The 11,907-nt window shown below is 36.6% G+C and overlaps 1 protein-coding gene across 1 annotated transcript in view; it reads right to left on the bottom strand.

Moving 5' to 3' along the window:
- Positions 1 to 11,907, bottom strand: part of PLEKHA7 (pleckstrin homology domain containing, family A member 7) — a 79,247-nt gene that overhangs the window by 39,316 nt on the left and 28,024 nt on the right. Inside the window, exons 4-7 of the mRNA XM_009328614.1 lie at positions 11,150 to 11,254; positions 9,303 to 9,375; positions 8,024 to 8,124; positions 721 to 839 (exon numbers count right to left, since the gene is read on the bottom strand). Coding sequence (XP_009326889.1) covers positions 721 to 839; positions 8,024 to 8,124; positions 9,303 to 9,375; positions 11,150 to 11,254 — 398 coding nt within the window. The remainder of the gene's footprint in view (positions 1 to 720; positions 840 to 8,023; positions 8,125 to 9,302; positions 9,376 to 11,149; positions 11,255 to 11,907) is intronic.

Here is an 11,907-nt window from a genome sequence, read left to right as displayed (position 1 = left end):
AATTTTAAGAAGAGGGAAAAACTGGAAGCACAGGAAGGCACAGCTGAATTCGTTTGCCTCTAGCACTAATTAAGAACAATGGGACAAAGGACATCCTCCTTTTGTAATAGTGCTTTTTCTCTACACCAAGAAAACCATAAAAACACTCTTACAAGTACTAAATGCCACCAAAGTAAGTAAAAAAATAAGCAGTTAATACCTGCATAAATTAGTTAATATCCATAACTCTATGCACTTATGATTTACACATCTTTAACATCCTTTTCCCTCTTAACAGCATTTTAATCCTAGTTCTAAACACTCATTTGAAACAACTTGTTAGTCTTCTGTCTTTTCCCTTTTACTTATTTTTCCTCAAGGCTGGCAATTGGCTGTTGCAGGTATATGAATTTGCTCACAAAAACTGTAACTTTTTAACTGAAATTCCCTAAAAAAATTATATATGTACAGAAATTAATCCATATCGCTAAATGTGGGCACACAATTTGCGTGTAGACACAAATACTGAGTACCAGGTTTTCTTAATTAATGTTAGTTAACCGATTTGCAACAGAATGTAAATTAAAAAGAATTATTTCTTTAAAATGGGAATGAGTTTCATGCACACATTTACAAATATCACTTTCAGAAACCATCACCAAAATGATTTTTTTAATATATATATATAAAAAATATATTAAATTTTTTTTTAAAAGCTAACAGTATCTGTATTGAACTTGCCTCTTCAGTGAAGAGCGTGTCTGCATAAGAGCAGCTTGATTCATAGCCCGGATCCAGCCATTCATATCCTCTTGGGTATCTGCACTGAAGTAGTATGTCCGCATCCCTGAATGCTCTGCCTGAGAGCCAATAACAGAATTCTTATTATAAATATATGCCCGCATTCCTGTATGAACAGCCTGTAAGAAGGGGGGGGGAAGAAAAAAAAAAAAGTCAGACAGCCCTTTTGTTTTCTCCCTCAGAAAAATCTACTGTAACTTTTTCTGGTATCTTTAAAAAAACAAAACAAAACAAAACTTTCCAGATTCTTTGACTGTTTCTTGAATTTTGGGTAAAATTATTACACTGCCACAACAGGCTATAGTTCAGCAAACTCAAATGGCGTTCTGATTTTTACTGAAATTCCTCTACTTCTTTATCACACTACTAAGCTAAAAGTGCAGCGCTTCTGTTTTTCATAGTAGGAAATTTATACATTTTATTTGCCATAAATACCATACAAAACAAATTAAAGAAATTCTCACTGAGACATGCATAAGGAAGCCAATTTTCCCAGCTCATTTAATAAAGCAATTTATTCAGACAACACACAGACAAAAATCTTACAATTCAAGCAATTAAACTGCTTATTTAAGAACTGATTATAGTACATGTTAATATCTTTTGGTTAAAGTGTGCACTTGAACCTCTATATTAGCTGCTAAATCACAAGACTTACTGATAAAGTTAGTAATACTGACGGAATTAACACAGACAAGTATCTCTGCACAGCAAAATACTCCATGAAATTCCACTGCAAACTAGAGGTATTTGGAAATTCCTCTATAAATATATTCAATATTCAAATGTATTCAATATGGAATGTCTTTGTAACTCTAGGCTTGTTGAATTTAATCAAATCTCATCCACATTTGTATAAGCGATAGTAGAGATAGTATAGATATTACTAAGTCATATCAGTCCTGAAATGCTTGACTATATTTCCTCGAAGTTACTTTACAGATGTGCTTCAGATTAGTAGGGGAGAGATTAATCTCCTTTACTTTCCAAAAAACTGAAGACGGTATATTCAGCTTGCAAGCTCTTGTAATGATTTAAAACAAAATAAGTAATTTAAACTGCTTTTTATAAAACTAAACCTGCTACCACAAACAACAGCTAATGGCATGAAACACTGCTGAGAGGTTTTTTTTAAAAGGAAAAAAAACTATCTCAACTTTTAATTTGGCTACATCTTCTTTTAAAGGTTAAACATATTTCATAAATCTTTCCTAAATGACTGGTCTTTTTATTTTGACGAAATCCTCTCCCTTTCATTATTCCAAATTAAAAAAAAAACACTCTACAATCACAGATGGCTTCAGAAACACAGCAATAGTTTTGACAAAACCCGGGCTATTTATCCGGTGCAGCCCTCCCTAAACGTTATAATTTCAGTTGTTTACCCTGAATTTCCCAAATGACCATAATCTTAGAGACTCGTATCAACAACTCCAAAGAACAAAATATTTGCTTGCTATTACATTGCTTTAAGTTTTGTGGAAAATTTACTCCCTTTCTATTGCAGCCTGTTCTTATAAACGTGTGAAACGTGGCCTTTCGCTTATACGCCTCAAGCAAGGAAGCCTCAGTTTGTTTTGAAAACTGTGGTAACACAGTCTTCACATGGGTCAGTCCCTGGCCTGCCATCACACCCGTGGTGGAAAGGATGAAACCGCAGCACAACAGCCAGCTAGAAAAAGGAGGAGGAGGAGAAGGAAGAGGAGAAAAGGGTGACACAGAGAAGAGTCCAAGACTCTCTCCTGCTAGAAAGAGTCTCTGCTTCCCAACTGTGTTGGCCAATAAGGGAATACAAGGTGGTTTCTCCCTCTCCACCATTAGCTGCCTACCTTAACACAGGAAAAAAGGACTTACTTACATGAAACGGTAGCTCTGATCAATTGGGTATTTAGGAATCAAAGCATTTCTTTCATGTTTGCCTGGCTGAGCTCTTTGGGTTTTCTGTGTTGTTATTGGGGTCTCCCCCCCCCCCCCTTTTGAGACCGTTACAAATGGTCAAAGCAAATATGATTTAGAAGCATTTAATTCATTGCAATTTATGGTTAGCATCCAGTGTAAGAACAGTGGAAAAATTGGGAGCTCCAGATGTAAAGGAAATCAGTGATTTTAACGCTAGACCTTATGACTACAGGGTTCCTTCACAGACCACACTGAGCCCATAGAAGAAGATGCTAGAATTCAGAAATGAAGCGACTCCTGCAGAAAAGCAGACTATGTATGCCCCGCTGCAGATGACACAGTAGGACCCTACTATTCATGGTTATATACTTGCTGAAAAAAACCAGAACCTTGGGTAACTAACTGCGGAGACTGCGTACAACTTCAATAAATGGATTTAACAGCTATCTGTCTTAATTGACCTGTATGTCTTGATCAAACATAACCTGTTTGCCTTTTAGGTTCTCTTTCAGCGGTGCATGATGAACACAGCTGAAAGCATTGCCTAACCAGCTGTAGGTGAAGACGGTATAAAAATGCAAAGTATGTTGTACCATTCTCCCTTGAGAGACTGAAGCTATCACAGCCATACACATTCATAGCTTCAGAAGGGATAATGGAGATGGTGTGTTATTATCAACAAACACAACATTCTGAAGTTCGTAATATATAAAACTGGTTAAAGGAACATTCAAATATATTCCAGTTATTTATTAGTAGCGTGTTTTATATGCAAGAAAGCCACTTTGTGCCAATGTCCTGTAGCTGTCACTGCTAGCAGACATAGAAGCTAGAAGTTCTTTTCTTTTTTTTTCTTTTTTAAAGCAATAGCTATTAGGATAACTACAGCAAACTAAAAAGCCTAAAACACAGCACATGTGCACACGTACACCATACACACAACAGGGAAAAAATAATATTGGTACCTATTCATGCATTCAGATGCCTTAATGTGGATAGATTGAGAAGAAAAGCAGTCTCTCTCCCATAAGGCACAGAAGGAGAAATGGACAGTAAACCCCAAGGGCATATCAATAGGACAAGACAAGGACAAAAAGTTAAACAAGTTAAAATCATGAAAAGATTCATGTTTCCACAGAAAATACTTAGCAAAAGACTATACTCAAAGTAACTGATGCCTAGAGCTGTTATGTTCATCTCCAATAATTCTGAATTCCTAGGAGAGAAAAAGCCACAGTTCATAGGACAGAGGGATGGGGAGGGGAACAGTTTTCTAATAATTGTAATCTTTCCAAGTTAGTCCTCTCAATAAGCTAAAAACCACAGGAAATTCTCCCTTCTCCTGAAGTTCGATATTTATGAAACATTTATGAGCAAAAATTGAAATAATACTCTGAGCCTTCACTATAAACACAACAACAGCAAACTACAATCTAACTCAATCTTTCACCCTCAAATAATACTGATCTTTTTCAGAACTTCTGGAAGCTAAAACCTTCCCTTTTCCAAGTTCTAAAATGGCACCTCTCAAGTTTGTAGCCCTTGGCATTTCTTCACCTGACTCCCCAGAGCCAGAGAAGCTTTATAAGCAATATGGGAGCCTAAGGAAGCAACAAGGATCCAGTGAACATAAAGGAACAAACTGTGTCAAAATTTTTTAGGAAAACCAGTGAGATCAAAGAAACAGATCAGAAGTTTGCCCTGATCCCAGGAGCTCTAAGCAATGAACAGATACTTCCATTAGTAAGTCTTAGAGTGTCAATAATGAAAAGATATTTAAAAACAAGCTGCAGTAGCATCTTCTGGAAGTAATTATTTGGCCTGGCTTCCTAGGCTCTGAATGCCGTCACGCTGAAAGGGTCTATCTCTGAAAAGATTTAAGAGGTAGTGTCAAAATAAGGAGGAGTAATTTGTATCTCCAACGTTACTTCCTACCTCTTACAGGAACATGAGAGCATCCTTCAATGACTTTATTTGGTAGCAAGACATGCACCTAAATACAAACATCTACTTGTATACATTGTCTTTGCATGAAGTTTTGTTTTTTTCTTTACAGCAAACACTGGTAGTCCTTCCAAGTTTCTTGATTTGTATTACTGTCAGATTCATATAAATGAGTTTACATTCAGTATTCTCTCATATATTTTAACACATATAAGACCAATTAAAAATAGTTCTCATGATTGAGGACAATGAGGCTTCTAAAGAGACTGCGATGACATTAACCTTCATAAATTGATACTACTCATGTTTAAAATGGTTGTATTACTAAAAAGTACAGTCAATTCTCTATTAATCACAGGGAGTCTTTCTGGCTATATATTAATGTTGTGCAAATTTTTTCACATTAAAATCTATACATTGGATTTGTGCTCCCTCACATTTGTATCAGCAAAAAATTACTGTATTAAAAAATATAGCGACTAGATTAATTAAATATCTTTAAGATGTTAGCCTCTGAACTAAATATGCAGTAAGGATGCTGAGTTCTAAAAGGCTGTCACACAGCTTAATGACAGTAGCTTACAGCTAGTCACAGCTTTTTGTTTGGGACAAATAAACAATGTGAAAAATTCATCAAGATAAATACTTAAAAGCAGAGTTTCTAAACAAAATCATTTAACATACATACTGCTACACTTCAAAAGTAGTTTTTGATTGCATTTGAACAGCCTGTATGCCATTCTGCAGGCCTGTAACTGTTAAACACGAAGAGACACAAAAGCTTAAAGCTGGGCCTTAGGAGATGATGAAAGGAAAACAATTTTGAGAACTCCTACGGTGTACATTTTAACAGTTAGCAGGCTTTAACATATATCTTAGTGAGCATGTATTTTAATAACCTTCTTCTAACTGAATTATATGCAAAAAGCATCCATGCATTTGCTAAGTAAATTTCCTTCCTTTAGTTTTACAAACCAAAATGTTGAAATTTTTTGCAGTTTAACTGCTTCCTTGGCTTCAAAAACTCATTGTTACTTAAACCAGCCATTTAAAATGAGAACAAATACCTCTATTGTAAGAGAAGATTTACAACAACCCGAATAAATGACAGGCCAAATATAAAAAGTGACATGGCACATTCTCCCACTCATTCAGGACTTAAATGTGAAAAAGTTCTATCTTTATTTTGGGCTTAATCTGCTTGTGTTTTCTATTTCTGGCTGCACTACGTCGTGAGACAGAATGTCCATCTACGCTCTGGATATCGAAGTGTACTGAAGAGATTAGATAAAGGTAATGGCTGGGGAGGGATGGAAGGCCAGTACAGCCGTGCTCCTGCTGCCGTGCTCCCACAGCCAACTCCATGACCACTGAACGTCAGTGTTGGATGGGGTCCATGCGACAGGAATCTTACAAAATCCTCCTACTGCCCTAGGAGTTCGTTCTAAATAAAATGAACTGCAGCATCAAGTCTGCAGTCAATCATCAAACACCTAGAGCAGAGTTAAGATTGGCCCAACAAACTAATATATGAAATGTATATTGTGGATTTTTAATATAGATTTCTAGCATAAAGTTTCTTTTGCTATCAACTCCCTATTTCTATATCAACTTTTTAGTAATGACCCTATGTTGAAAGTCTCAGGTTACTGGCTCATGCTGTGTTTCCAGAAAAAGACTCAGATTAAAGACTTGATAGAGCTCATATAGCAATGATATCCTAAAAGGAACAGGGGGAGTCTGCAATTGTTTCTGAAAATGTTTAACCGTGATCACAGCCATGGATTCTACTCCGCAGGAAGGGAGAAGCACAGCTTGGCAGTGGTGACTTGAGAGCTTGCCTATAGAACGTACTGCTTGGAAACTAGGCGTGTGTGTGTGTACATATACAGATATATACACACACATACAGGTTTTTTTCTCCCCTTATCACTGATAGTGTTAAACTGGTTAATAATCCTAATATACATTCGATTAACATTTACAAACATCCTTTCAATAAAATAAAAAGCAGATTTTTTTTTTTTAAAACTCTAAAGCAACTAGGTACTATCGCTACTTTCTTTACCTCCTTCCCCAGTCTGCACTAATAGTTATTCAAGAAAAGCAGAAGCCTAGAAGTACACTGGGTCCTCCTCTTTCAGTATGTGCTTCTTCCTAGGAAAAGGCTCTAGAAGAGGAGGGCTTGATGAATTACACTCATTAAATATTGGAGTGGAATGTTTTTCTTAAACAAAGGTTCCTTTGTAGCTTGTCCTGCTATCTCATGTTCAATGCATTTGAAAAAGTACAATAAACATTTCCACAAAGTGCACTGGGTCTTTTTTTGAACAAATTTCCCAAGTTAATATTTGTTTAATAAATTTCAAACCATTATCCACTTGAAAACAGAACCGAAAGCAACAAAAGGCAGTCTACAATTTTAAAACAACCCAAAAATCAAAATGCAAAAGAAAGTCTAAGCTGAGCACATGTTCTTTGTAATTTCAGCACAGAAAAGATTTAAACAGAAAGTTTCCTTCTAGATCTCCTGAAGTATACCTGATCAAAACCTGATTTCTAATTTTTTTTTTAAAGTACATAGCTCATTTGCTTGATAGAAAAACAGGTTCTGCTCCAAGTATCGGTAGAATTTAAATCTGCAACAATACACTGAAGTTTCCAAAACTCTGCCTTAGTGCTGCAGCTCAGACAATCAATTGGAGTCAGGTTTCTCCACTATCAAGAAGGAATATATGTTTTATTTCATTTTCATAGTTTTTTATAACAAAGAATAGAACTGTAAATTATACAATTCTTTTTTTTTTTTTAGAAGAAAAAACACAAACCCAACCCCCAAACTATATCAAAACAAGAGTGTTTTTTCTTTAAAAAACTCCATGTCTCTTAGGATGACTATTGCTCCCCCAATAAAAAGGAGAAAAAAATTGGTTACCCTTTTTCCCCTTGAAATGAGGAAATTATACATCGAAAGCTACAGTGTTGTCATTTTCGAACTGCGAGAACTAAGCCGATTATTTTGTTTAAAAAAGAACACAACAAAACCAAAAGACCATCAGTCCACTATGAGATCAAGCACTCTATAAAGAAAAAACAACATTTCTTTCATTTTGTAAACAGTACTGGAACAACTTATCAATACTAATTTCTAATTTTAGAAACAGGATCTTTACTCACAGACATATTATTAAGCTCTGAAGACACATAGTAACAGACATATGAATGTCAATTCATAAGCAACAAAAAAGTGCTATGTTACATTTGAACAGACAGTCAATAAGCCTGTCTACTTTAAAAAAAAAAATAGGAAAGCAGATTATGTTTCTGTTTACAACAGCATCTTTTCTAATCCAAATAAACATTTTAAAGTACGATTAGCTAATAAACTTTGTAACTGTACCTTAAAAGAAAATCTGCGATTTATGCGATCTTCAGGTCCAACTGGAGATATTACATAACTAGGCAATGGTATGCTACCCAAAACAGATTCTTCTCTGCTGTCTGTTGAATAAAAAAAATAGAATCTAATTCACTGCACTTTTCAATGGGGTAACAATACATTCTCCTTTATGGACACACAGACAACAGGCATTAAGTAGAAAGAAGAGTGGTTCAGACTGGATATAAGGAAGAGAATTTTCCCCATGAGGACAGAGCAGCAGTGGAACAGGCCGACCAGGGAGGTTGTGCCATCTACATTCTTGGAGGTTTTCAACGCCTGACTGGATTAAGCCCTGAGCAACCTGGGCTGACTTGTCCTGACCCTGCTTTCACCAGACAGTTGGACTAGACACTTCCTGAAGTCCCTTCTGACCTGAATTTTCTTATGACTCAACACCAAGAATACATGGAGAAAAATGTTTTAAAGAAACAAGACTGATTTTTTTTTTAAAAAGATCAGTTTGGTCTTTTGTTGAGGGGTTTTTTTTGGAGGGGGGTTTGATTTTTTAGGTTGAGACAGAAGAATACAGTTTGAGAATAAAGATTATTGTGACAAATGAACTCTGACAGGCTGCATAACATGATGGACCTTCCATTTAGCATTCTAGATCTAGGCTAATTGCTATAATTAGGAAACCTCTATTATTGCTGGCTGTAAAGTGATCAGCAGCAGAAATGCAGTGCCTAGAAATATAAGTTTGAGTTTCATATTCTATAAGGCTTTCCAAAAATTGTAACACACTACACGATATTCAAAACTTCAAAAAAACTTTATGCAATACCATTATTCCTAGTTCAGGCCAAGATCACATCTAACCTGTTTTGGTTAGTTCTCGCTCTTACATCATCCCTTGGATTAAAGTTGAATCAATGCCCTGATCTGGCCATAGTGCATTCTCAAAAAATCAGCTGCCCAAGTGCAAGCAAGTAGGTAACACAACGCAGACCAGAGATGGGGTAAGTCTTAAACTGGTATTGCTGCCAAATGTTTTGTAACGTAAACCTTGGCATATATCAAAGATAAGTTATGTGACAAAAGACCATACAGCACCCCCTTGTTCCCCAACTCTGGCCTGAAGTTTGCTGCACATTAAAGACATATGGATAAGTAATTGTTTCACTATGCATCTTCTCAGAGTACCTAACTATATCTGAAGACTTCCATTAGTTTATGCTCGCAATGTATTTGAACAGGTGAACTGTTACAGACTAACTCAAAAGAGCTAGTATCTACTCACCTTTGTAGTAAAACAAACAATAATCAGCAAGCACAAACCATCGTCTTTTCCATAATCGCATTCCAGAGCTATCCTGAAATGCAAGAAATGTGATACGCTTTTCATTTAAGGGAAGTTAACAGCTTATCATACTATGCTGTACCAGTGAGTAGTTTACCAGAAGTTTACCTAAATGTGGTATTAATTGCAAAAACAAGTGGTTTATATTTTAGCAAAATATTATGCACTAAGAAAGATAAGAGGCAAAACATCCAGCTATGAAATACTCAGAGTAGAATATTCATACTTCTAATTTTCATTAAGTAATTAAACTTGCATCCCAAACAGCATTCAGATTAACCTTATACACAACCAATGCATATTTTATCTAGACAGATTTATCCTGCAATAAAGAAACAAAGCATGCATTTGGATGGCACAAATTCCAACAAGGATTGCCTGTAGACCAAGATGAAAATCACCACACAGCTGTGGAGTATGACCTCACATTTCAGACAATGATCCCCTATAATTCTACAGTCAATCTCCCATATGTTACCCATGCCTAAAATGTAATTTAATCAAATATTCCTTAGGAAATAAAACAGGGTGCATAATGTGCAAATTTTAATGAAGTATAATATAACATGCCTGTGGAGACCTATATATCTCTCTCTATATATATCACCTTGTGAAAATGAGTAGTATTTACACTGAAATTAATTTTAGAAGCTTGTAAAATTGCCAGACTGTAACCTAAGCAAATACAACTTATTCAGCTGAGGTAGGCTTTGATGAGATCAGCAGCATAGAAAGCATCTTCAGGCTTTAAGTGCTTGCAAGTAGAGGAAAGGGGACAGAACGAAATAGCTAGAGGAATGTTGTATATAGTATTTCCCTTCTTTCTGCAGCCATATTAAGTATGCAAGGACTTTCTTCCCTTTCCTTTTTCATGCTACAATGCTGTCAACACATACTGTGTCTGAGTTCTGATTCTGTCCTGAAAACTAATGGACTTGGGTAGTGAATGCGAACAGAGTTGATAGCAGAATACAGCTCTCCATGCAGAAGGAAGTGGATGGCTGTCAGCAATTTCACTTTCCTGTCTATGTAGAATCATAATTGTAAGCCTTAGATTTCAGCCTTCTACTCATCCCTAAACCTAGCTGCTGGATCTCTGGTGATAATCTGATGGACGCTGACTGCCAGGTTAGAAGCAGGGAAGTATTCTCATACAACAAACAGCTTTATTTACTTTTTGCACGCAAGGATGTGCTTCTGTCAGCTTGAGAGTTCAAGATGCAGCAGCTGTAAAATTCTGTTTGTTGGATGAAATCCTATAATTCAGCCTTTGCTTGGACACTGGTCTTGGTGTCAGCAATGCGTGGTGAACGGGTCCCTGTTTCCCTTCATTTTCTCCCTCCTGCTTCTGGAGAACAAAAGGCATATGGGTTGGAATTAAGCCTTTGATCAGGGTATAAGCAAGCAGATGGAATAAGGCCTTCACAGCCAACCTTGGGTTTATAGCGCATTCTGAGGGAGACTGAGATCAGCATGGCAGTAAGCCAGCAGGATAAAACAGGGAAAATAACCAGATTTAGACAACAAAGTTATAGCCTTAACTTTTAACCATGATGGCAATGTCCATTTATTGTTGTTTCCACTTCTGAATCAAAGCTGTACGTAAAACTTGGTTTTCACACTTGCTGAACACAAGCCCCTTATTACGGAAGCTTGTGGGAGTACCCAACACTGCCCTGCATCACCAACGTTTGAGCTTCTGTTTTTTCAGTTCCTTGGAAGGCACTTACTTTTAGTTAATGATTGTATTGAAGTATATGAACAGAAACAGATGATTACACGCATACCTGTTTGTGTAGCCAGCCTCTTACTATAACAGGAACATTGGGATTCCTCCTGATAGCTTGTTCCCTCTTTCCAAAGCTATGAACTTTATTTCCAGCCTTCACAACCTGTAAAGAAGTATAATGTAGCAGTGGTTTTTAAACTGTACTGAGAGTCATTTCATATTACATATAACCTCACTGCAATAATTCATACTTCATTACACAGTAACAAAGCGTTTATAGCATGTTCAAGGGCAAGTAAACAAACAATGATATTTACAACATAGTAAAGTCAATCTCCCACTTTCATCAACGTATCAGTGCCAGGACGGTCCGCCAACTCCCAGCTGAACAGCAGCAGCACTGGTGACTGAAGTCTGAAAGGCAGAACTGCTGAAGTTTTAGCGTGCTTAGGAAGTGCATTGCAAGAGCTGCATGCAAGTCCCTCTCTGCAACATGGTACAAGTCTTACAAGTACAGCACTTTGTGCGCATGAATCCTACTCTTCCTGTTTGTTGTTTGGGGGTTTTTTTTGGGTTGTTTTTTGTTTTCTTTCCTGTTTAAATTCAAACAACATTGATAGCTTAATAAAATGCTTGGACTTTGACTCTGCAAACAAAAGGAGAAGACAGAGTGACGCTTCTAAGAGACCTAGACAGCAGTTAAGTGGAAATCACAAGGTCTAGGTAATGGTTTGTGTTTTACCGCAACCTCAGTATTGACTCACATGGGCAAAACTATTTCAAAAACAAACAAGGAAAGCCTATCAGTCTGTGAAA

The sequence above is a fragment of the Pygoscelis adeliae genome, unplaced genomic scaffold, assembly GCF_000699105.1.
Source record: "Pygoscelis adeliae isolate BGI_AS28 unplaced genomic scaffold, ASM69910v1 Scaffold166, whole genome shotgun sequence".
In the NCBI taxonomy this organism is placed as follows: Eukaryota; Metazoa; Chordata; class Aves; order Sphenisciformes; family Spheniscidae; genus Pygoscelis; species Pygoscelis adeliae.
This window is presented reverse-complemented; position numbering and strand designations above follow the sequence as displayed.